The sequence below is a fragment of the Phyllostomus discolor genome, chromosome 7, assembly GCF_004126475.2.
Source record: "Phyllostomus discolor isolate MPI-MPIP mPhyDis1 chromosome 7, mPhyDis1.pri.v3, whole genome shotgun sequence".
Classification (NCBI taxonomy): Eukaryota; Metazoa; Chordata; class Mammalia; order Chiroptera; family Phyllostomidae; genus Phyllostomus; species Phyllostomus discolor.
Window position 1 is genome coordinate 34,457,083 of NC_040909.2, and position 26,680 is coordinate 34,483,762.

At 44.9% G+C, this 26,680-nt stretch overlaps 1 protein-coding gene across 2 annotated transcripts in view; it reads left to right on the forward strand.

Moving 5' to 3' along the window:
• The window catches only part of MRAS (muscle RAS oncogene homolog), a 56,062-nt gene that overhangs the window by 16,181 nt on the left and 13,201 nt on the right, over positions 1 to 26,680 (forward strand). For both annotated transcript variants that reach the window (XM_036030707.1, XM_028518559.2), the window contains exon 2: positions 9,918 to 10,128. In XM_036030707.1, coding sequence (XP_035886600.1) covers positions 9,936 to 10,128 — 193 coding nt within the window. In that variant the 5' untranslated portion in view covers positions 9,918 to 9,935. The remainder of the gene's footprint in view (positions 1 to 9,917; positions 10,129 to 26,680) is intronic.

Sequence of the window (26,680 nt, forward strand, 5' to 3'; positions counted from 1 at the left end):
TTGGAGGCTCTGAGTAAACCCGAGGGCATTGTGTCCCACATCGGCCAACTTCAAGCATTGGCCTTTGCCTTGATCCCTGGACCCTGTCCGACCATTTCTGCCAGCAGTCCAGGTGTGATGTGTGATCCCAGCAGAGGAGTGTGGATTTGATGAAGTAGAAAAGCAGGGGCTGATGTATTAACAGAAGACTTAGGTAATACAACCTGTTAACCAACAGAAGACCTGGTTATCTCCAGAGTGGTGCAGTGATATGCTGGGCTTGCAATAGCAACAAGACAGAAGGGCTGGAGCTAAGTCTTGAGGAGAAGAGAGTGAAGCCTTGTGGGTTATCTCCAGACGTAATCAGGAAGGCTACCCCTAAAAGTCCTGAGTTCTTCCCATGGAACAGGATGGCCACTAGGTGGGACGTTTTGAAGGGGGCCAGATAAGTTGTTGTTTAGATCTGGGTTGGCAAACAAGCTTCCTCTCTGGACCAATCAGCCATCCAGTTCTGGCTGTGGAGGGTGCTGCATGAAAAGGGTTCTAAGAGTGAGCAGGAAAGAGGACCGTGATCAATTAGTGATGTCTGCCATGGCTGTGGGAGTGAGAGGGGCTGCACCCATGTCACAGACTCACCATCTAGAGCCAGTGATGTTTAACGTCCTTTACAGCATAAAATAACACACAAAGTTGGGTGAGTGGTTAAGTCGTAATAATGAAGTATGATGAGGGCACTGGTAGCTTCCTGAAAGGGTTGAGTAGTGCGGTGGTAGTGCTGGGTTTGGATCAGCAAAGGCATGAGCCAAAGGGCTGGAGCAAAGTCTTGGGGAAGGGACAGTGAAGTCCTAAGGGAGACCAAGTGGCCTGGACCCTGGCAGGGCCACACACCATTTAGGCACAGTGGCAAATCAGCAGCCCTGGGGAAGCTGCCCATTTCTGGGAATTGTGCAGAGGGGAAGGGCAGCTCTTGGAATTCAGAGCCATTTCCTCTACATGGGTTGGGTCACTCCCCCCACTGTGCCCTCATCCCCCAACCCCCCACCCCCTCCCACCCCTGAGCTGGGCACACCCAGATATCAGAGAGGTGAAATTAGCTTCCCAGGGCTCATTCAGCTCAATGTGACTAGAAGTCCTTTCAATCTCCCGAGAGCTCCATTAATAGAGAGTATGTCCCCCTCTTCTAGCCTTATTTACCCAAACAACTTGTAGTTCCACTGATGGGGTTCAGGAGAATCTTCAAAATGATTAGTATAGAAATAGAGAAGCAAAAGCTGTACAAACTAAATCTTCAATAAAGGTGGCAGCATCTCTGGGAGAGACTCTGAGTTGGCCACTGCCCCAGCTTTGAGTTTGTGGTCCTAGAGTCAGGGCCAGGGAAGCAGCCGCAAGGATGAACCCTATGGGTTAGTGAGTCACCATGACAATCAAAGCCAAGTCCTGTGATGCTGCAAAACTAATTGCCAAAAGAATTCAAGGCAGTGTGATGTGATGATTCCAGCATGACCTTTGGTGTCCAACCAAGCCACCGCAGACATCCACTAAATTGTGACGATGCTACTGCTCTGTGGCCTCTCCCAGGTACCATCTGTTTTGGCCAGGACTGTGACACTGTTTAGGAAGTGGTGGTGGCTGCGGAGATGCGGCACATGGAGAGGCCAGGAAGCCATGGACCTTTGACAATGTCTGTAGCTGAAGCCATTTCTTTCACATGCCCACTTAGAAAAATGGGCAGTGTTTTGGGGTGTTCTTTTAGGAAGTAAGATCTGTAGAAGCCCTAAAAACTGGGAACCTAGGAAGAAGGAGAAAACTTAGTGATATAACCACTGAGGACTGCCATTTGCTGAGAGCCCACTGCTGTCCTAGGCATTATATCTGATATACTGTTGGGTCACCTGGCAGCCCTAGATACTCTTAGGGCTGTGGATGGGGCAGGTAAATGGTCCGAATCACTGGCGTCTACCAGATTGGAGGGAGGCCAGGTACAACTGCTTTGCATGTCACTGCAAATATGCCCTTGCTGGGGAGCCCTCCAGTTTTTCTATTTTTGTTTTTGTTTTTTAAATGGGAACCTTATACATTCTTGAGGACCCTGTTTTCCTGTCTTATAAATGGGAGAACTGAGTCTCCTGGAAATTAAGAAACTTGCTTTAGGTTGTACAAGGGGTCCGTATCAGAGACATGAGTGAACTCCAGCAGCCAGGCTGCAGAATTGAAGGCTGTGCCTCCGCCCAGTCTGTTCCCCCGAAGAACCAAGGGGGGCTTTGCACAACCCTGCTCCCCAGAGGTCTGGTGCCCCCACCCCTCCTCCAGGCACACTTGGAAATTGCTGGGTGAGGAAGTTATTCTGGGGTCAACCTAGAGGTGTGAGCCTAACCATCAGAAGAACAGGCACCACCCCCTGCTTCCTGGCCTGAGGGAGCATGAGTGGGTAGAAGGTTGCTTCAGGGCAGTGTGGAGTCACCGAACAGACCCTGAACACACGTTGTGCCCTGCCCAGTCCTCTGAGAAGTAAGGAAACGAGGAGACATGGCTCTTGTCCTCACAGAACTTCCAAGATGCTCAGGGTTGGTGAATCTGCCACTCAGGAAACGACTTCAAATTATGCAAGATGGTGCTAACCACGGGAAGAGAAAGGAGCAAAGGCTAGACAGCAGCCCCGAAAGCTTATTTGTTGGCTTAAAGATGCTTGAAGTTTTCACAGACACATCAGGATTGTTGAGGCAGTGATATTGCCTTTTAGGAAGAAGTTTCCCCTGGAAGCAAGGGTTTGGGTTGCCTGTGGGCTGGGAGGGGCTCTTGAGAGGTGGTTGCCATGGGAGCCAGCACCCATCTGCCAAGTGGCTGCTGTTCCAAAAGTTGGTTTCTGAGTGGAGGGGGCTGCTTGGAACCTCAGAGCCATTTCCCATGGAAACAATGTTCTAAATGGTGGGTGATGTTCCCACACAGGCTTATTTAATCTGATTGCAATGGGGCTGAGATGGCAGGGGAGGGGGTGGCAGGAGGCTGGGAATGGGGAGCCTCAGAGCAGAGGAACCATGGGAAAATCCTCTCTCTCTCTCTCTCTTTCTCTCTCACAGACACACACACACACACACACACACACACACTGAGGCTAGAGAACACAATTTTAGCTCCTCTTAGCTGGGCACGTTTCATACATTTAAATTATATGCTTAGGCAATTCTGCAAAATGTGATTCTCTAACCAGCCCCATCTCACAAGTAAGAAACTGAGGCTGTGAAAGGGAACACACTGGAGATCACTCAGCTGTTTTGGAGGAGAGAATACAGCACAGAAAATTGGTGGGAAAACTTAAGGAGAACCTTAGGTCCACCTTATACCACCCTCCCACCTCAAAGGGGCCATCCATGACCCCTCAATGGTGAAGAATGAACATTTTATTTTTTATTTAATTTTTTTATTTCTTAGGTAGTGGTTTAGCAATAAAAATCAATGAAAACAATAGTCTTTAATATGTTGGCCAGTGGGAGAAATTCTGACACATGGAACAGCACCAGAAAATTTTACTGAGTTATAAATATTCATGTATTTGAAGCAAATATATGCTCGAGGTGATACAAATATAACTTAATTATTTATATATAAATCTTACTTTGGACTGTCACCTTGTTTACAATTTGCCATTAACAAATTATTTTTTAAATTTATTTTTATTTTTTATTTTAGAAAGGGGAAGGGAGGGAAGAAGAGAGAGGGAAGCATCAATGTGAGATAGAAACCTTCCACACTTCCATAGTTGCCTTCCACACATGCCCCAAATGGGGACCGAGCCCGCAACCCAGACATGTGCCCCAAATGGGAACTGAACTGGCAACCTTTCAGTTTATGGTACAATGCCCAACCCACTGAACCCACACCAGCCAGAGCATTAGCAAATTATTTTAGTAAATTCAATTCATATGCATTTGTCTAAACTCCTCTCAATTCAGTTTCCTAAGTATATCACTTTAAGCATTTTTGACATTGAACAAAGTGAAAATCAATATGTTTAATGACACTACAATTTTTTCAAAACTATTTCCAAACAAAAATATGAGATAGTGATAAATTAATTACCCTGTCTAAGTATCCCAAATTTATAGTAAAAAGTCTACAATACCTATTTTTAGCGTTTTAATAACTGGAAAGATAAATGAGAACAGCTGCTACGGGCAGGTCTCAGAGGTACTGCAGCCAGACCACCACAGTAACGTGAGGGTCGCAAGAAAGTGAGTTGTAACATTTTTGCCCGTGTGGGGTCTTGCCTTCAATTTGTAAAAAACACAACATCTGTGAAGTGCAATAAAACAGTTTGTGTGACCCTGTCTGGGTAGCTCAATTGGTTAGAGTGTCATCCCGATATGTCCAAATTGCAGGTTCGATTCACAGTCAGGGAACATACAAGAAGCAACCCATGAATGTATAGGTGGAACAACACATTGATGCTTCTCCCTCTCCGTTTCTCTCTCTCAAATGCATAAATTGAAAAAATAAAAAGTAAAACAAGGTATGTCTATAGTAAAGTATTTTTTATGAAGCAGAATACAAGTCTTTGAATATTTTAACATCCTAATGTTAAAGCTATGACTCGCTTGTTGCGCATATTGTATGTTAGACTCTATTCTAATTTTAAAACTGTTTTTAATACTTTTTTAATTTTTCAATTGCAGTTGACATACAATATTATATTAGTTTCACCCCAGTGATGAGGCCTTATATAACTTACTAAGTGATCATCTCGGTAAATCTCATACCCATTTAATACTATACGAAGTTATTAGAATATTATTGTCTATATTTCTTAAGCTGTATTTTATATCCCCATGACTATTCTGTAACTATCAATTTGTACTTCTAAATTCCTTCGCCTTCTCCACCCAGTTCCCCAACCCCTCTCCCATCTAGCAACCATCAGAATGTTTTCTATGTCTACGTGTCTGTTTCTATTCTGCTTGTTCATTTTTTATTTTTTAGATTCAATTGTTGATAGATATGTATTTATTGCCATTTTATTGTTCATATTTTAATTTTTTTTCTTCTTAAAGAAGACCCTGTAACAATTCATGTAATACTGGTTTATCATGAAGAACTCTTTCAGTTTTTTCTTATCTGGGAAACTCTTTATATGTCCTTTGATTCTAAACAATAGCTTTGCTGGGTAGAATAATATTGGTTGTAGGTCGTTGCTTTTTATCACTCTGAATATTTCTTGTCACTCCCTTCTGGCCTGCAAAGTTTCTATTGAGAAATAAGCTGACTTGTCTTATGGGAGCTCCCTTGTAGGTAACTAACTGCTTTTCTCTTGCTACTTTTAAGATTCTCTCTTTGTCTTTAACTTTTGAATTTTAATTATGGTGCATCTTGGTGTGGGTCTCTTTGGGTTTGTCTTGTTCGGGATTCTGCGCTTTCTGACTTAATGTCTATTCCCTTTACCAGGTTAGGGAAGTTCTCTGTCATTAATTTTTCAAATAGGTTTTCAATTTCTTGCTCTCATTTCCTTCTAGCATCCCCATGATTTGAATGTTGGTACACTTGAAATTTTCCCAGAGGCTCCTTACACTATACTCATTTTTTTTTCTTGTTGTTCTGATTGGATGTGTTTTTTGTTTCCTTATGTTCCAAATTCTGATTTGATTCTTGGCTTCATCTAGTCTACTGTTGACTCCCTGTTGCCAGCTCTGGTTGAGGAGGGGCTCAGAAAAGGAGCAATGGCCTCTGCCAGCACTTTTGTCTGGCAGAAAGCTGTCCTCCCAGCTCTCTCGCTGTTGCCAGACAATTCAGTTTCTCCCATATGTCCCAGGTTCCTTTCAAGCTGCTGCCCTAGTGCTGGAGCTCAGAGGGAGTGAATCTGAGTAAGTCCATGTGTGGGCCTTTTAAGAGGAATGCCTGAGACTCCAGAAGCCCTCTGTCTCACCCAGCCACAAACTCTGATGGTCTCTACAGCCAGGTATTATGGAGACTTCTCTTCCTGGCGCTAGAGTCCTGGGCTGGGGGGCTTGGTGTGGGGCTTGGACCCCTCACTCCACAAGGGGAACCTTTGCAGTTAAAATATCCCTCCTGATTTTTGTCCACCACATGTGGATGTGGGACCAACCCTTTCAGCATCTCCACCCCTCCTACCAGTCTCTGTGTGGCTTCTTCTTTAAATCCCTAGTTGTGGGACTTCCATGCAGCTAGATGTCACATGGTTCTGAATGATGGTTGTTCTGTAGTTTAGTAGTGATTTTGATGTGGTTTTGGGAGGATTTCAGTACCACATTTACCTATGCTGCCATCTTGACTAGAAGTCAAGAACCAATATTCTAGAGTGATCTCCAACGTGCTGTCTAGTTGAATAGACTGTGAATGTAAGCATTGTGCTCCTTAACTACCAACCAACTTTTTATCCTGTGGTGATTTTTGACCTAGCCTGTGGTGACTTTTAAAAAATCTCTATGCACATGAGACCAACTTATTTTTTAGGAGTGTAGTATGCACTATACTCTTTGGCATTTTGACTGCCCTCCCCATTTACAAAGACATCATTTAGTCAGGGATTATTGGGGGGAGGCTGAGGACTGGAAATATATGCTCATCGGAAGAAGATCCAGCTGAGAGCCTTATGAACTGGGGAAGTTTTCTGGACTCCTTCTCTCATCCTGGCAATGCCTTATATTTTTCCTGGGCTCTCAACTGGTTCCAGAAAGGTCTTATTGATGTGACTGGTTCAACTTGGTAGAGGACAGGAGACAGTCCCAACCCCTAGCTGGGAGATTTGCTCCTTAGAGGCCAGGCCTGTGGCCCATAGGTGGTCTGATAGTTGTTCAGAAGTGCCAGGGCTGAGCTTCCAGTTCCTTTAGCAAGCACATGCTCCATGCTGGTGCCGTGCCAGGCTCTGCGGTACAGACAGGGGCCAGAAACACTCCCTATCCTTTATGCAGAATAAATGTGTAGGAGATTTTAGGTGTGATGGTGACCTCTGCACCAGCAGCTCTGGGTCTCAATCCCAGGATACAGGTAGTGGCTCTCAGGAGAAGGCAATTCCAGGGCTCAGGCCTGACCTGTGAAGAGGTGTTTGCTCTTTCTGCAGCCTCAGGGGTGTGCAGAGGACTCAGTGTGACCAAAGGGCACGCTGGAAGAACACAAAGTCCTCTGGAGGAGAGAGTAGAGTATGAGAGGCTGCAGCATGGGTACTGTCCAGTGGAGAGGTCAGTAATGGCAGCCAATGCTGGAGCCCAGATTCAACCCATCAGCTGTGAGCAGCACTGAAGTGTTTTTCACCACAAGAGATCCAGTTCAGTTTTGGTGTTAACTGTGCATTCCAAACCTGTTCCATTGAGTCTGAGTTGGGAAGGAACCCTCAGTTGCTCCCCGTGGTCTCTGGGAACTCAACCCCCGAGTGCTGGGCACTGTGGGAGAAGGGGCTCCTCATCTGACTGTTTTCTGCTGGCTGCCTTGCATGACAAGCAGAGGACAGTTTTTAGCAAGTCCCTGGGTGATTCTTTTGTGGGTGGTCTGAGCGCTGACTCAAAGATTCAGTTCATGTTCTCTATCATGTTTACTAGTATATTTCTTATCCTGTTTTATTTTGAGAAGAAGATCAAGAGAAGCAATTTTCCTTCCCAATACCTTCCCACCCACTTAGTATTTTTTGTTCATGTCGCTGCCAGCAGTGAGTGGAAGGGAGCTTTAAAAACAGCCTCCTTCACAGACAAGCGCATTTGCCCTTGCCCAGTGTCACCATTCACCCCAAGTGAGGACAGCTGCTGAGGAGGGACTGTAAGGAGCTGACACCACTCTCGCTCAACCTGAGAGGCAAAGGAAAGAGGGAGCTGACTCTCTCCCACCTTTCCCCATGTCTGTCTCCCTGCAACTCCTTGGTGGCCCCTTGACCCTCCTCCTCTGTCACGTGGGAGAACTCAGTGCGCTGAAGTGTCAGCCTGCCCTACCTTTGTGGGGAGACTAGGAACCAGATGCTGGGCTGCAGCTGGCCCCTGCTCCCTCTATCCTGTACCAAAGGAGCTTAAATCCCCTCTTGCAAGAGAGAGAATTATGCATTTTAAGGTGGCCTGAACATTGGATTTTGTCGGGAAGATTTTAATATCGTTAAGCTTTTCTGGTATACAAATATGATGTGCTTCTTATAGAAAATAGAAAATTGGTATAGCTGTAAGACAGGGTATGTCCATTTGAAACTTCGATATATTTATGCAAGTGTAGTCTCCATCCAGCAGACACAGTCTTGGTCTGTGGATAGATTTGCACTTTCACCTTTACTTCCCTACTCTGCAGGGAAATCCTGAATGTCAACATCAAGCTTCAGTAACTGCAGAAGATTACACAATGACTCTCGTCTGGAACCCCATGCAAATCAGTGTGGCCACATAGCCCACATTTGTGTCCAACACCCTTTCTGTTGAAATGTAGACTAGAGCACTCTTCTGGAGCTGGAAATAACTGTACAGAGCCTGCCCTTTAATCTGCTAGGGAAGGGAACCATGGCTCAGAGAGGTCAGCGGCCTTCCCAGACTGCAGTAATGCACTAGGACACCCAGTCCAGTGTCCCCGCCAAGGTCACTACCTCCTTGCACTTGGCTATGTGTCCTTAAGTTTCCTGGTCACACATTTACCGTGCCTTTCCCCCTCCCAACTTGCACAAACACTGGGGAGGATCAAGCTTTTACCTCCTCGGCTGAGGGTCAGTGCTCATGCTACCCAGGAGGTGGTGGTGCTTCTCCCTGGCAAGGCCCATGGTTAGCAGCGCAGGTCCCTGGCAACAGCCCTCAGATTGTTCTTTAGGTGACTCTCCCCTCGCCCCCACCAGTGTTTAACATTTGGTGCTGTCACCCCCCTCCCTCTGGAGCCTATGGGCTCCCTCCCTGGTTTCCCTCTGTTTTTTTGAGTGCTTCTTCCATGCCCCTGCCTGCCTCTCCTTATTGTCACTTTGTGACACTATTTCCAAAGGTCACTCCTTACTTCTGTTGCCTCTTCACAATCATTCCTTATCTGTTAAAGTCCAATTATTCTCAGTATCCTGGGCCTATATTTCTAGCTCCCTCCAAGTTACCTAGCCCAAGGTCTCTCAACTTTGGCACTATTGACATTTTAGCATGAATAACTCTTTGTTGTGGGGGGCTGCCCTGTGCATTATAGGATGTTTAGCAGCATTCTTGGTCTTTGCTGACTAGATGCCAGTAACACCCACTTGGTTTTGACAACCAAAAAATATCTCCAGACATCACACATGTCCCAGGGTGGAGGGGAGAATTGCCCCTGGTTGATAACCATTGCCTTAGCTGGGTTGCATGTCATTAAAGCAAAACCAAGCCCTGCTCCTCCCCTCCCCCATCCCCAACTAGAACTGGGTTGACCAGATGCCACGAGATTCTAGCATGACTTTGTGCATACTAAAAGTCAAGAAGACTGAGGGACAGGGGCAAGGTTGACAGGATTCTGAGAGTTGGAAGACCCTGAGCTCAGGTGTGCTAAGCCGTTGGGGCCCTCTTTCCCTTTAAGCAAAGACAGCCTTAAATTCTTCTTAGCACCGCAGTCCAGTGGAGCAGAGTTGGTGTGAAAGGTGAACCTCTGCGCTTTCCCTGCTCAGACTAACAACCTCACAGGTACAGGGTGAAGTTTAGTGGTGGGAAAGCTTCTTTGACGTGGCTTTTGGCTCTACTTATTAAAGATCACATGGCATCTGGTAGTATTGTGTCCCCAAGACCAGGGCTGGCACAAAGCTGGTATTCAGTAAACGGTGGGATAAATAATTTTAACAGTGATTGGCTCAGGATGGTGGGACTGGGGTGACATTTTAATTTTGTTTTGCAGTTTTTATTTTCAGAAGTTTCTATAACTGGGAGTGGTTATCACTATGAAAAGGCAAGAGAAGCCATGGATATTTACTTCTAGGTCAGAGGAGAAAAGGTCCCTGCCTCATTCCACCTGTCTTGCCTCCCCAGGTCTGACCCACCAGAAACATGGCAACCAGCGCCGTCCCCAGTGACAACCTCCCCACGTACAAGTTGGTGGTGGTGGGGGATGGGGGTGTGGGCAAGAGTGCCCTCACCATCCAGTTTTTCCAGAAGATCTTTGTGCCTGACTATGACCCCACCATCGAAGACTCCTACCTGAAACACACAGAGATTGACAATCAGTGGGCCATCTTGGACGGTGAGACCTGGCGGCAGCCCTGCGGGGGGCGGAGGCGGTCTGCGCAGAGGGGTCAGGGAAGGCTGACAGGCTTCGGTGGGGCATGATGGTTTTCTGCAAGTTGCCATTAGGAAACAATTGGTATCATGAGATAGTTGGTGCGAGGCCATATGTGGTTTCCAGGGTGAATTCTGAACAGCTTTGTGGAAACCAAAATGTGTATTCAACAAAGAGGCAGGGCTAGACTCATGCCAACTCAGTAATGTCATGTTTGTTATTTCTTGCTGGTCAGAAGCTCTGATTAGCATTCACAGATGTCTCTAGCTAATAAAAAAAAAGGGGGGGGAAGGATAAATTTCTTAATCAGTATAGTTTATTTGGCAATTATCCCTTGGTGGGGAAAAAAAAAAACCTTTCATCTGACATTGTGTTTCTAGTTTAGGCTTAATTGGTTGAGATTAGTAGTTCTCCAAGTGTGGTAGCCAGGTCAGCAGCATCGGCATCCAGGGAACTTACTGGAAATGAAAAACCTCGAGTCCTACTGATTCAGCAATTCTGAGGGTGAGGCCCAGCAGTCTGTGTCTTAATAAGCCCTCCAGGTAATGGTGAAGTTAGGGAGCCACTACTCCAGATTCTTCATGATTATGACTCTATATACTGAGTCTCTCTCTTAAACAAAGAGCCATTGATCATAGAATGTCATTACAGGAGGGAAGCTTTGAAAACCACTGGGATACAAGTCCTCTGTCAGATATGTGATCTGCAAATATTTGCTCCCACTCTGTGGCTTGTTTCTCATTCTCTGGGTAGGGTCTGTCAAAGACCAGATTTTTCAGCATTCATTAAGTCCCCTTTATCAGTTCTTTTGTGGATCTTGCTTTAGGTGTTGAATCTAAGAAATCGTCACTTAAACCAAGGTCACAAAAGTTTCCTCCTCTATTTTTTTCCAGAAGCTTTGGAAGGTTTTAGGGTTGTCATCTACCCCGAGTTAATATTTTATATGGCATGAGGTGTGGAACAAAGTTCATTTTTTTTTGGTATACAAATATGCAATTGTTCCAGCACTATTTGTTGAAAAGATTGTCTTTTCCTGACTTTGTACCTGTGATGAAAATTGTTCATCCATATATTCCATTTCTTGGATCTATATGTCTGTTTTAACACCAGTACTGTACTGTCTTGATAACTGTAGATTTATAACGAGTCTTGAAATCAGGTGCTGTTAAATCTCCAACTTTGTTCTTTTTCAAAGTTGTTTTGGCTAGCCAAGGTCCTTTGCATTTCCATATGAATTTTAGACTCTGTTAAATTCTAAAATTCTAGGTTTTGACTGGAATTGGGTTGAATCTGTAGCTCAATTGGAGAGAATTGACATCTTAACAATGTTGAGCTCCTGGCCCATGAGGCCATCAGCTCCCTCCCTTTATTGAAGTCTTCTTCAACTCTCTCACCAGTTGTTCTGTGGTTCTGAGTGCATAGGTCTTTCACATATTTCGTCAGCTTTATACCTACATCTGTGTTATATATAATACTGTTTTTTTATTGCAGTTTTGAGGTTTTTGTTGCTAGTATTTAGAAATACTATAGAATTTTGTATATTGATCTTATAACCTGCAACCTTGCTAAACTCACATATTCTAGCTTTTTTGTAGGTTCCATTGGATTTTCTGCATAGACATTCATGTTAGAGTAGAGATAGTTTCACTTCTTTCCAGTTTGGATGGCTTATTTCTTTTGCTGAGTTTTTATCAGGAGTGGATGTTGGATTTTGTCAAATGCTTTTTCCGTGTCTACTGAGATAATCATAGGATTTTCCCTTTTTTAGTTTGTTAATATGTCAAATTAACATTGCATCCCTGGGATAAACTGTACTTGGTCATGATGAATTGTACTTTTATATGTTCTTGGCTTTGATTTGCTAAAATTCTGTTTGGAATTTTTGCATCTATGTTCTTGAGAGATACTGGTCTGTAGTTTTCTTGTAATGTTGAATAATGGTGGCTTTATTGAATGACTGGGGAAGCATGCTCCCTTCAATTTTCTGGAAGAGTCTAAACAAAATTGGTATTATTTCTTTCTTAAATGCTTAGTAGAATTTACCTAAGAGGACATCTGGACCTGAGGGTTTTTTTTTTTTTAAGGAAAACTTTAAACTACAAATTCAATTTCTTTAACAGAAACAAGGCTATTCAGGTAATTCCTTTATTTTTTTCAGTGAGCTTTGGTAGTTTGTGTCTCAAAATTTTGTTTAGTTCATCGAGGTTATCAAATTTGTTGGCATAAAGTTGTTCATAATACTCTCTCTTTTTTTAAATCCTCACCCAAGGAAATGTTTATTGATTTTAGAGAAAAGAAGTGGGGAGAGGTGAGAGAGAGAAAACGTCAATCAGTTGCCTCCTGTTCATACCCCAACCAGGGTTTGAACCCACAACCTAGACATGTGCCCTGACCAGGGATTGAATCTGCAACCTTTTTAATACAGAATGACACTCCAACTAACTGAGTCTCCCAGCCAGGGCCATAATATTCTCTTACTGTCTTTTTATTATCTGTAAATCTGTAGTGATGCTGCTGCTCTCATTCCAAATATTAGTAATTAGTATCTTTCCTTTTTTCCTGATGCTTCTGGCTAGAGATTTATCAATATCATTGATTTTCTCAAAGAACCAGCTTTTGAGTCCATTGATTCTTCCCATTTGGCTCCACTGATTTCCACTCTCATCTTTAGTATTTCCTTTTTTGTCTGCCTACTTTGGATTTAATTTGCTCTCTTTTCCTAACTTCTTACAGTAGAAACTGATGTCATTGATTTGAACATTTGTTTTTTTCCTAGATATTCATTTGATGCAATAAATCTCCCCTAACTGCTCATTTAACTGCATCCCACAAAATGTAATAAGTTATGTTTTTATTTTCATTCAGTTCAAAATACTTTCTAATTTTCCCTTTGATTTCATCTCTGACCCATTGGTTACACAGAAATGTGTTATTTAGTTCTCAAGTATTTAGGAAATTTCCTGAGATCTTTCTGTCATTCATTTTTATTTTCATTTCATTGTATCAAATAACATATAGGATATTATTTGAATTCTTCAGACTCGTTGAGGCTTGTCTTATGGCCCAGAATATGGCCTGTGTTGGGCAACATTCCATGTGCACATGGAAAGAACATGTTTTTCTGCTGTTGTTGGATGAAGTCTTCGATCACTGTCAATTAGATCAAGTTGGTTGATAGTGTTGTTCAAGTCTTCTATATCCTTACTGATTTTCTGTTTAGTTGTGCTATCATTGAGAACGACAGGTATTGCATTTCAGAGTATTATTGTGAATTTGCCTATTTTTTCCTATCAGTTTTTGCTGCATGTACTTGGACACTCTATTATTAAGTGCATAAATGTTTGAGACCAATACATCCTCTTGATGAACTGACTCCTTTTTTATTGCAAAATGACGTTCTTTGACTCTGGTTTTCCCTCCCTGCACCGTGGCCTGGACACTCTCTCCAGGCTATAAGCTGGGCACTTACAGGTGCCCTCACCTCTTTTATATCTCACCTCAAAGGGTCACCACCCTTTGTTGCCTGATGTTCAGTGTCTTGAAAACCATTGTTTTATATATTTTTGTCTGCCTTTTTTTATTTTGGTTGTTTCAGCTGAGAAGGTAAATCTGGTCCTTGTTTCTCTATCTTGACCAGAACCAGACCAAATCATCACTTTGAAAAAAATACAACTTTGTGTATATACTAAAAGCCACTGAATTTTAGCAGTCCATCGCCTTAACCACTCGGCCACCTCGTCAAGCCACTGAATTTTAAAGTGAAAAATGTTTTTTAAAGGATGACTGTTATCCTCTTTGAATGATATCCTAATTTTACGAAGCACCGTCCTTCATGGGCCTGTCTGCAGCCCTGGAACTTGGAACGGTTCTATCAGGTACCTGACGGCTCCGAACATGTTCCCACCTCAGGGACTTTGTGTTCATGTTCCCTCTGCCTAGAACCTTCTTGCTGCAGAAGGACAGTATTGCTTCACTCAGGCCTCCGCTCAAATGTCACTGTATCTGAGAGGCCTTCCCCGAGCAGGCCATCCACGGCCGTGCCCACCCGACCCCGTCACTCCTGTGCCCCTGTCCGACTCCTTTTCCTTGTTCTCCCCTTTACTGTTGAACATATATTTGTTTAATGCGTTTATTTGTTTGCTTCAGTTTTTATCGTTCCCCACTAAAATATACACTTCTGAGAGCAGGGGCTTTGTTTTATTTACTTCTGTATCCTCAGCATCTAGAATACTACTTGGCTCCTGGTAAATCCTCAGTAAATGTGGAATGGTTGAGTGAATGAATGAATTCTGAACAATATGTGTGCAGTCACAGGTTTGATGTGCTAGCTGTATTGTTCCTAACATATGTTAAAGTAAATATATATATAACTATTAAAAATGTATGGCTCTGGCTGGTTAGCTCAGTTGGTTCAAGTATTGTCCCAATACGCCAAGGTTATAGGTTCGATCCCTGGTCAGGGCACATATGAAAAGCAACCAATGAATGCATAAATATGTGGAACAATAAATTGATATTTCTGTCTCTCTCTCAAATCAATTTAAAATTTCTTTAAAAAATAAATTTAAGAACTTAGATTTATGAACTTTCTAAAATCATCTCATATATCGCCTCTTCGAATATATATGAGGTCTGTCCAGAAGAAAGTCCAGCCATTGTTAATATAATGAGAATGATTTGTGTGACATTTATGTAACCTGGCAGCCAAGGAGAGTGGACTGGAATGCCCATGGTGAATAGTGATGACATCACAGTACTAGTCAGTGGGGGTGATAGGCGCTGTTGAGTGAGCTTGTGTACTGTGTGGCTGTCACATTCAAAGTGACTGAGCGAGTACAGCAATGAATCTGCATCAAATTTTGTATTAAGTTTGAACATTCCTTCGTGGAAACTATTGGATGGTTCAGAAGGCTGCAGCTATGGGCACCTGGTGATTGGTAGTTTCATCACAACGATGTGCCTGCTCATGCATCATGTCTCATGCAGAGTTTTTTGGCAAAACATCACATCACCCAAGTGACTCAGCGCCCATACAGCCCAGATTTGGTGACCTGACACTTGTGGCTTTTCCCAAAACTAAAATCACTTTTGAGAGAGAAGGGATTTCAGACCATCGATGAGATTCAGGAAAATACAACGAGGCAGCTGATGGTGATTGGGAGAACTGTGTGAGGTCCCAAAGCACCTACTTTGAAGGGGACTAAGGTGTCATTATCCTTTGTACAGTGTTTCTTGTATCTTGTATCTTCTTCAATAAATGTCTCTATTTTTCATATTACATGGCTGGATACCTTCTGGACATACCTTATACTTTGGGATATACTGAATTAAAGGAATGTAAACAGGTTTCTTTACTGTAGGACTTAACCTTCAATATATGAACATACATTACAAGCCTGCTGGTGGGATATATCGTCTTTAGGGTTTCCTAAAGGGGCCATTTTCTGCCCATCATTCTAGGCTATTTCCACCAAAAACATTCTAAAAACATTGCATAATAAATGTAAGAGAGTAACGCCATGCCAGGTATTTAGTTAGAGTTCAATAAATATTATTTCTCTCTACACCTACAAAAACTTTTCATACTTTCTAAAAAGTAACTTATGGTATTATATTTACTTCTGAGGGAAAAAACCTTTTCTTCAAGGGGGGTTTTGAGCAAGGTTTTGTGATAATGATGACAGAGTAGCAGCCGGGAGAGGGAAGCCTGGCCAGGCACCGCTGCGTAAGCGTGGGTTTGGAAAGCCTGTGTTCTGAAGCCCCCGGGCCCCCCTTAGGTGCCACACCTCTAATCCCGCTGCCAGGGTCAGGCCTGACTTAGGGCCTTGCCCACCCAGGCCTGCCTCGGGAGCAAAGGTCTGACTCCCACTCTCTTAGGTTAGCACATTTCTCCACTCTACTAGGTCTTCTGCTAAGAAAAGGAAAGCTTAAAACATTGCAGCTAAATATTAATTAGTCCAGTATTTAAAAAGATGTGTATTATTTTGGGAACTTTAATCAAAGGCTGGTTGGTTAGGCTTAAGTATAACTCGGACCCCTTCTGGGGTGGTTTGCAGCCCTGGGGTGAACAGGACTTTCCATGGACATCCAGAGCCCTGAGGTCTTGCTTCCCTGGAGGCCACACCATGGTGGGGAGGGAGAGGGGTGGCAAAGCCTGGGGCACCTACCAAGTGCTCTGAACTCTGGGGTTCTCTTCTTCCAAACTTAGAAAGAGCAAAAGCATGGCAACATGATACTGTTAATGATAGCGACAACGATGATAATGATGAAGGGGAGGATGATAATTACCATGACAATAATGATATTTATTGGGCAATTACTGTGTGGAAGGCCCGAGCTAAGCACTTTCCATATGCTCTCTGTCAATCCATACAAACACGACTGTGGTAGCTTCTGGTGTTATCTCCATTTGTAGATGGGGAAGGTAAAGCTCGGAGAGAGGTTCAGAGGGCCAGCAATGGTTTGAACTCCCCCTGGTCTCCTGCACAGTCAGTGTCCCACCTCACACAGCTGATCCCTGGGCCTCCAGGAAGGGGAGCTGAAATAGGGGGAGGGGGGCAGGGGGTGTGGCTTGCATTATCAGGACCAACTGGCACATTTGCCTGCCCTTCTTCCTCCTCACCCAAGGTCCTTCAGAGGGCCAGGGGCTCCCGTCCTGACGTGAATCTCAGATCAGAGATTCCTGAGCTTGATAGGAAGCCTTCTCTGTGAGAATTATAAACCTATTTTTTGTTTTCTTTCAAGGGGCCTCATGGCCCTAGTCCTCCCAGAATCCCAGAGACAGGAGATGGCTGACGTTGGGGCCAGCAGCCAGGCTCTCCAGTGCCTGTGAGACCCCCAGGCTTTGGAGCAAGTGTACTCTGAGTTCTTTTCCACAGGGTTTGGGACCTTTGTCTCACCTCTTTTTATTGAGGGCCCTGCTCTGGGAACATCTTCTCACCATCAGGTCCCCACCTCAGCTGTGGGGTGGCATCAGCTCCCGCACTTCCCAGCTCTGTGGCCCTCTCTCCTGGGCTTTGACTTCAGACCCCGCTTTGCCCTGGCTTTCAGCTGTGGGGCTCACTGTACCCCAGTTCTCAAGCTTCATGAATCCAAAAGATCTGAGGCTGAGCAGAGTGCTGGAAGGGTTTGTGTATGTGTGTGTGACTAGATGGTAAAATGTACATAATGTAAAATCTACCATCTTAGTCATTTTCAAGTGTGGGGTTCTGTGGCATTAAGTATATTCTCATTGTTCTGCAACCCCGCCACCAGCCATGTCTGTAACTTTTCACCTTCTCCAACTGAAACTCCATACCCATTAAACACTAACTCCCCAACACCCTCCCCCCAGCCCCTGGCGACCACCACTGAACTCTCTGTCTCCATGAATCTGGCTCTTCTAGGGACCTCATATAAGTGGAATCAAAGAGTATCTGCCCTTTCATGACTGGCTTACTTCACGTGGCACAATGTCATTAAAGTTCACCCGTGTTTTCATATGTGCCAGGATTTCCTTCTGTTTTAAGACTGAATAATATCCCACTGTATGTATGTACCACATTTTGTGTATCCCTTTATCCAGCAATGGGCACTTGGGCTGGTTCCACCCTTTGGCTGTTGTGAATAATGCTGCTCTAAACGTGGGCGTACCAGTACCTTCTCTCGTGTCTGTTTTCAGTTGTTTGTTTTGGAGCCCTGCGTGCCCCTTTTTACGGTTAGGCTGGGGCAGAGGGGTACTGAGCTCTGTGGTGTCAGCCCCCTCACTTTACACTGAGGAAACTGTGGTGCATGTGGGGAAGGGTCAGACCTGGCTAGAGACAGAGCCGGGCCCTGGGGGCTCTTGACTCTGCCAAGCATGACCCCTGTCCTGTCATGCTACCTCCTAAGCTGGCCCAAGTCTCAGGCTTGCAGGGTAGGATGATGATGAAATCTGCCCACTTATAATACGAGCAGGTGTTTCTGGGCCTGCACACTCATATGCCCCCACCCCAGTCTCACCCTGTGCCCAGCCAGCCTCTGGAACCTTTTGTCTTTCTTCCATCCACAGAAAACAGCAGTGGGCCTAGAGTCTCCAGACACCCATCCCACTCAGGGGCTCTTGGGCCCAGCTCTACAGCCACTCAGTGCCCTGTATCTACCACAGGGGGCTCAGTCTTTACAAAGAGCAAAAGTCCTGGCTCTTCTCCTGCACCCTCAGAAGCTGGGACGTTTCCACCCTGGCTTCTGCCCAAACCTCAGACACAAGTGCTGTTGTCTTCCCGGAGGGGCCCGGACCTGGCTTTTCCCAGAACACTAGAATCCACATTCTTTTCTGGGGAGAGCAAGGGGAGGACATTGGAAGGGCAGTGGGAGGAAAAGGAACATTCGTTGAAAGTTTTCTGAGCCAGGGTTTTGCCTGGTGGGCTTCCATGCTTGGCAGCCCGCAGGTCAGCTGCACAGTAGGCACTTCTCCATGGCACCAACTAGGGGTGGGGTGTATCCTCCCCTTTTCCTGCTCACAGCGATATGGAAGGAATTTTCCTCTTTTCTCCTTGCCTGAGATTATGAAGGCCAGTCCTACAGGTTCCTGCCTGACCTTTATTCTGGTTCCATCAGCCATCACTGCTTGAATGCCTCTAGGAATGTGGAGCTCACAGATCACCCGGGGCAGTGCTTGCCGGTAGAAAGCCCTTCCTTACATTGCGGCCAGAGCTGCCTCCCAGGCTGTCTTTCACCATTGCTCCTTCTGCCCTCACAGCAATGTTAGCAGTTACCAGTGACCAGACTTTCCCTGAAGGCCAGACCAAGTGCTGAGGGCTTTGCAAATACTGTTTTATTTCGTCCTTGGGATAGTTCTGCTAAATTGGAGTGTACCACTTCGCAGGCAAGCACAGCTGCTCTTTAGCCAGCATGCACCACTCCTACCGTACCAGTTGATAAAATGGTGAAATACTTCTGTACCATGGGGAAATTGCTGCCACTGCTGCAGCCCTGTGCCCCAAGGGTCCCAGTGCCTGTCCAGCAGCCCTCTGATTGGTCAAGCCTCTGCAGGTGAGGGCAGTAAGACTGAGTGGGGAAGTAACATGTCCAAGGTCACACAGCTGATTAGAGCCCCATCTCCTCTGACCCCAAAGCCAAGGATCTTAATCTCCCTCTGTGCTACAGTAGCCCCACTAGGCAGCCTGGGAGCTGAGGGACCCACCATTAACCAGTGACGCAGAGTCAGCTAAGCAAGGCTGAGTGATGAAGGTGGAATGCAACATATGCCCTCTCCCTTCAAAGTCCCAGCACAGCCTGGGGTCATTCCAAGCTTGTCAGCACCCCACACCCCAGGTGGTTTTCCTCTTACACTGCTGACAATCAGGCCCTGTGCTCCTGCAGTTCATTTTGGGCTTTTCCCTAACTCCAGATTAACACATGACCAGTTTGAGCTGAGTGCACCAACCCAGCAGGTTTGAGATCTTACCTGTCTGCTCTTATGTTGGATGATGCCACCAGCTCCAGGTCCCAGTGCTGGCTCCCCAGTTAAAGACAGGCAGGTGCCAGGAGCTCAGCAAGGCTCGGACCCAGACAGGCATGGTTCAAATTGTGCCTCTTCTGCTCATTAGCAGTATGAACCTGATCTGGTCACTAACATTGCCCTGCCTTGGTCTCTGCATCTGTAAGATGCTGGTTTCCTAGAGTGGTCATGTGGGGGAATGGGATTATAGGTCAACACTTTGCCTTCCTGTCCTGCTTGCTCTACGTCCTGCCCCCCTTCAGGCTGCCATCTGTCCCTGCATGTTCCTGAGCTCCTGGTCGCACAGCTGAGCCCTCCTGCTGCCCTTTTCCCTGTTTCTTCTCTTCCCTCCCTGAGAGTGACATGGGGGGATGATGTGCCAGGCTCCTCTAAGAATCCCCCAAGGCCATGGTCCCTCTCCCTGGAAGAACATGCACCCATACATGCAATTTGTCCACCAGTTCAGGTTTTGTGGGCCTCATGAAAACATATCCCAAGGCCCCTTCACCTCACTCCCCAGCTGGGTCCCCAGGGCCACGTGGTCAGCACTTCTCCCTTGATATCATCTGAAGTCAAGTATTGGCATATTTTGGCCACTGCCAGAGGGAATCTTCCCCTAGCACTAGGGAGCCAGCCACACCGGCCACTGGATTTTAGCTCCCACCCTCTGAGACTCCCAAGTGGCTTGGCTGTGCCCTGCCAGCACTTTGGAGAAGAAGAAAGCAGCTCTTTTTCTGGGAACAGCACTTCCACCCAGCATCCAGCCTACTCCATCCACGCCCTTACCCAGAAAGGGGAGTGCACGTTATAGTGTTAAAGAGTACTCATCACTTGATGCTTAGCTAGGTGGCATTGCTTCACTGAAGTCTCTTCCCAGGAAGGGTACAGGCTTCCCTTCCAAAATGGACACAACCCTCTGCCTCCCACCAAGGGCCTGTGGACCAGAGACATAGACAACAGCAGGCATGGTCCTTGGAGGCATATGGCCTCTAGAAATTATCATCTCTACTCTATATCACCCTGAAGAGTACTTTACAGAAGTTAAAATGTCAGTGCTCAGTGATTTCCCTTAAAGCTGGCCTGGGCTGTTTGAGCACAGTAACTGCTTTGGTGTAGCATGCACATGGTCTTCCCGGTCATCCTGCAGTTCCTTTTTGAGCTCTCATTTGGTGCTAAAGCTTTTGGGGTCCCTCCCTTTGGGGCTCCACCCCACAGTGGGGAGCAGAGCCAGGCTGGAAGGCAGACTTGGGAGATCTGATGGCACACATAGTAAGAAGGCTTCAGTGACAAAGGTCAGAGGCCTGGCCCTCAGGAGGGAAGGCGGACTGTGGCTGGCTCAAGGGTGTTGGGAGAGCCTGCAGAGAGGCACTCTAGTTGGAGGTCACGGCTTGGGCAAACACTTGGAATCATGATGAAGCCTGGCTGGTTCTGGGGAGCTACACGCATGCCCTCTGGTTGGAGGAGAAAGGCTGAATCAGCTGGGGCAACTGGGCCTTGGTGACACGAGAGTGCCCCGCTTCCCGGCATATGGCCTTAAACAGATCTCTTTAACTTGCTGAGCCTCAGTTTCCTCACCTGATCTAGGGGCCAATAATACCTTCTTTCCAAGGCTGTGAGGAGGGCTGAGAGGGTGTGTGTGTCTAAGGCCCCTGCCACTGTGCTCACTGCCAGTAGGAACATGGTGGATGGACCTACTTTTAGCCAAAGAGTTCAGACTGTACCCTGGGCTGCAGGCCAAGGTCAGATACCCCAGACCCCATGCCAGGATTTGCCTCCCTATAGAAGCCTTGGAGAAGGAGGGCAGTGGAGGAGGAAAGGGAGGGAGAGAGAGAAATGGGGGAGGGGAGGAGGACTCAGCAGAGACTCAGGCTGGTGACCTCTCCTTGCCGGCCACCTGCCTGCCTGGGGCCCCATGCATCACACCAGCACGTGGAGCTCAGTTTCTGAAATCCACGAGATCCAAGAGTAGCCCCAGGGTTTCTACTTAAATCTCCCTCAGCAACACTGCTGCCCCATCGACCTTCAGGTGGGAGGCCTGGGGCAGGCCAGACAGAGGAGCGTGGTGCTGACCCTCTGTCTCCAGAACCTCTGTTACTCACTTCTCCCTCCTTCCCCAGCCTGGCTGCCTGTCGCACATACACACACACTCTCTCTCTATCCCTTGCACGTACACACACACACACACACACACACACACACACTGTGGCAGAACACCTCTTCTCCCACAGTGACTAATGCTTTCTGTCTCGGAAGTCCTCCTACCTTTGTAACAGCAGGCAGGGGGAATACAGGCAGAATCATTTCCTAAGAGCGTAGCTGCCTGCTATCTTCAGCCTCCTCCAGGAAGTCTTGGAGGCAGAGCTGCTGACAAGGGGCCTGTGGCCAGGCATTTATTTCCAGGTGTACATGTGGGGAGGGAACAAGGGATGGGACCTCACCCCAGACTAGGCCCAGCTCAGCCCCCATGTCCTCCTCCCTGGTTGAACCTGCCCTCCTGGGGCCCAAGGTTTGGAATTTCCAGGTGCCCTCAACTCTCCTCTCTCTCTGAGTCGCCCACTGCCACTTCCTGTGTTCTGTGTCCTTGGTGTGCCCCATTTGTTCTTTTCACTTTGTCTCAAACACCTGCCTGCCTCCAGAAGCATCCCTTTTTGGCTGCCAAACTCTGATTATACTCCCTCCCCTCTCTGAACCTTCAATAGCTCCCCAGTGCCCACAGAGTTCAAACGTATTCGTTTAGCACCCAAAGTCCCCAGCCTCTGGTGTCTCTGTCTCCTCTTTCAACCTCCTGTTCCCCCTCCCAAACCTTGTTACCCCAGCACCCAGCCTCCTCGTTGCTCTCTTTCCCAGCCTCCAGGCCCTCGCTCATGCTCTTTCTCTGCCCAGAAGACCTTTCCCCAGGCCCCATCTTTTCATGTCAAATTCTGTTCTTCCTCCTAGGGCAGGATTAAATGTCTCCTCTTTGCTAAAACCTTCTGTTATCCTTCCAAGGTGAAGAGACCGCCCCTCCACCCTTCCCTAGACCTCCCATACCATGTACCAATTTCTGTTTCATATTATTATTTTTCTTCAGTCCAGCTGGCCTGTAAATATCGTGATAGCCAGATACATCTTAGTCTTTAACAACTCAAAGTACCACACAGAGCAGTTGGTACAGAGTAGGTACTTAGAAAATAATTGGCACCCTGGCTGGTGTGGCTCAGTGGATTGAGTGTCAGCCTGTAAACCAAAAGGTTGCCATTTGGATTCCCGATCAGGGCACATGCCTGGGTTGCAGGCCAGGTCCTCAGTAGGGGGATTGTGAAAGGCAATGGGTTGATGTTTCTCTCACACTTCAATGTTTCTCTCTTTCCCTCCCCTCCACTCCCTCTAAAAATAAATAAATAAATGGGACTTCATCAAAATTAAAGACGTTTGTGTTTCAAAGGATACCATGAACTGAAGATACAGCTCACAGAATGGAAGGAAAAAAACCTGCAAACCATGTATCTGATAAAAGACTTGTATTTAGTATACCTAAAGAACTCCTTCAACTCAATAATAAAGATACAGAAAACCTAATTTAAAAGTGGGAAAAGGATATGAATAGATATTTCTCCAGAAAATACGTACAAGCAGCCAACATGCATGAAGAGACGCCCAACATCATCAACCGCCAGGGAGACACAAACCAAAACCACCGCGAGACACCAGTTCACACCCGCTGGGCTGGTTGTAATAAAAAACAGGTAATGAGTGCTCATGAGGAAGTGGGGAAGTTAGAACACTCATAAATTGTAAAACGGTGCCGCCAATTTGGAAAATACTTTGTCAGTTCCTCAAAAGGTTAAATATAGTTACCATATGACCAGCAAATCAACTCCCAGGCATATATGCAAAAAGAAATGAGTGCCCACACAAAAACTTGTACACAAATATTCAAAAAACAGTGTGACCCATATGAGGGAAACAGTGGAAACAACTGAAACTCAACTGACGAATCGACAAGTAAATGCCGTGTGTCCGTGCAGCGGTATGTTACTCAGTAATGTAGAGGAATAAAAGACGGATGCGTGCAACATGAATGCACCTTGAAAACATGAGGCAAAATGAAAGAAGCCAGTCCCAAAAGACCACGTATTGTATGATTTCATTTGTAGAGTGTCCAGAATAGGCAATTCCAGAGAAAAGAAAGCATGTGTGTAGGTGCCCAAGTTTTGGGGAGGCAGGGAGGGAAGATGGTGTGGAGAATGTGTGCGCATGGATACAGGGTTCTCTCTGGGGGACAGGTGTACTCTAAAACCAGATGGGGTGAAGGCCACACAGCACTGTCAATGAGAACCCACTGTGGTGGTGTACACGCTGCAGGAGATTTACATGTGAATCGTACCTCAGTGCCGTTGCTGTTTAAAAAGGAGCTGTAGGGTGCATGTTGATATTGGCATGTACATTTAAAGAGGTGATATTAAAGTTCCAAACCCTTAAGCATGCTTAAAATGAAAAGAAATAAATAAAATCTCAAAAAAAAAAAGAATTGGCCAATGGATAACCGAATATCCCCCCCCCCCACCCCCCCCGCCGCTGCCCGTTGCTTGCATTCCCTGCAGTGGGTGGGCCTGGCAGCCGCCACAGACCCATGTGCCCTTTCTTTCCAGCCTGTTAGGGTTATGCTGGGCGCTGACAACGACATAGAAAGTTTCTGTGTTTTCCATGCTCTGGAACAATCTGCAGATCACAAGAATAGCTTTGTGCCATTCATGGGGTAGATTTTATTTCATCAATTTCATTGATAATCATTGACCTATTCAACTTTTATATATTTTGAACCAATTGTGCTTCTTTATATTTTCTTAAATGATCTATTTCATCAAGAATCAAAAATTTATTGCTATAGAACTGCACATGGTTTTCTCTCATAATTAAATAAAAATCTATACTAATAATCATTGGCCTTTTATAACTCTAAATGTTTATTTGTCTTTTTTTCCTTTGATGGGACTTGGTAGAGGGTTTTTTTTATTGGTCCTTTCAAGGAATAAGCTTTTTATTTGTAGATATCAATACTTTTTCCTTTGTCCCATTTTCCTAATTTCTACTTTTAGTGATAATTTCTTATTTCTTTGGTTGTATTTATTTTTCCTGTTCTAGATTCTTAATTTAAATGCTTACTTAAATTTCAGTCTTTCTTGTTTTCAAAAGTGCATTTGAAGCTGTATTTTTCCTCTGAGTATCACTGTGGCCTCACACCAGAGGTTTTTTTCTGTTTATTGGTGGGCATTTCTAACTGGCTTTTCCCTTTAACTGGGGAGTTCAAGAGTGGTGTAGCTTTCAAGATTTTCAAGTGGGAAGATTCCTCTATACTCATGTTTCTGTTAATTTCTGATCTTACTGCATTATAGACAAAAGATGGCTTATATGATTTCTGCTTTCTGGAATTTGTTGACATTTTTTATTTATAGCCTAACATATGGCCAATTTTGTGATGATTTCATGTGTATTTAAAAATACTTATTTCCTGTTTGAGTGTGAAGTTCTCTCTGTGTCTTGTCCAATTGTCTGTCTATCTCAAAGGGAAGTCCATTCAATTCTCCCACAGTGATTATGGAATTTGTCAATTCCTGTTTTTAAGAATCGTATATATAAATAAGTATGTGTGTATATATATAACACACACGCACACACGTATACTTATTTATATTTTAGGCAACATTCTTAGATGCTCAGATCTGTGATTTGGCACTTCATGATTTTCCCATTATAAATACCCTGGTTTGTCCTATTTATTGCTTTGGCTCTGAATTCTGTTTGTGGATGCATGTGGCTGGCATATTCTTTCATTTTTTTATCTTTCTGTGTCACTTTATTTTATATATATCTTTAGTAGTAGATAATGGATTTTGTATTAATTATCTCCCTTTTTGAGTTATAATTGGCATATAACATTATATTAGTTCCAGGCGTATAATGTAATGAGTTGATATTTGTATATATTGCAAAATGATCACCACAGTGAATCTAATTGACATCTGTCATGATACATACTACAAAAAAAATTTTTCTTGTGATGAGAACTTATAAGATCTCTCTTAGCAACTTTTGAAGGTACAATACAGTATTTTTTTTACTGTAGTCACCATGGTATAAATTATAGCCATGGTTTATTGATTTTATAACTAGAAATTTGTGTCTCTAAACCACCTGCATCCATTTTGCACACCCCTCTCCCCCTACCTCTCCTCCCTGCCTCTGTCCACCACCAGTTTATTCCATGTACCTGTGAGCTTCTGACCTCAGTCTTGGAGATGATTTTGGACTTGACACCAAAAGCAAAGGCAACAAAAGCCAAAATAAACACATGGGACCTCATCAAACAAAAAGTTTCTGCATATCAGTGGAAACCAACAACAAAATGAGACAGTAATGGGAGAAAGTATTTGCAAATGTATAAAGGACTCATACAACTCAATAGCAAAAAAAAAAAAAAAAAAGAAAAGAGTCCAGTTATAAAATGGGCAGAGGAATCTGAATAGACATTTTCCCAAAGAAGACACACAGAAGGCCAACAGGTACATGAGAAGGTGCTCAACATCACTAATTATCAGGGAATTAAAATTAAAACCACAATGAGATGTCACCTATCTGTTAGAATGGCTATTACCATAAAGACAAGAAATAAGAAATGTTGGCAAGGATGTGGAGAAAGGGGGAAACTTTGTACATGGTGGGAATGTAAACTGGTACAACCACTATGGAAAGCAGTAGAGAGGTTTCTTAAGAAACTAAAAATAGAGATACCATATCCAGAAATTCTACCTCTGGGTAAGTACCCAAAGAAAATGAAAACACTAATTCAAAAAGATACATGCCACATTCATTGCAGCAGTATTTATGATAGTCAAGATAGGGAAACAGCCTAAGTGTCTATTCCATATATATACATAGTAGAATATTATTCAGCCATAAAAAGAACGAAATCTTGTAATTGGCAACTACATAGTTGTATCTTGAGGGCATATGCTAAATGAAACAAATCAGATAAAGACAAAAACCATATGATCTAACTTATATGTGTAACCTAAA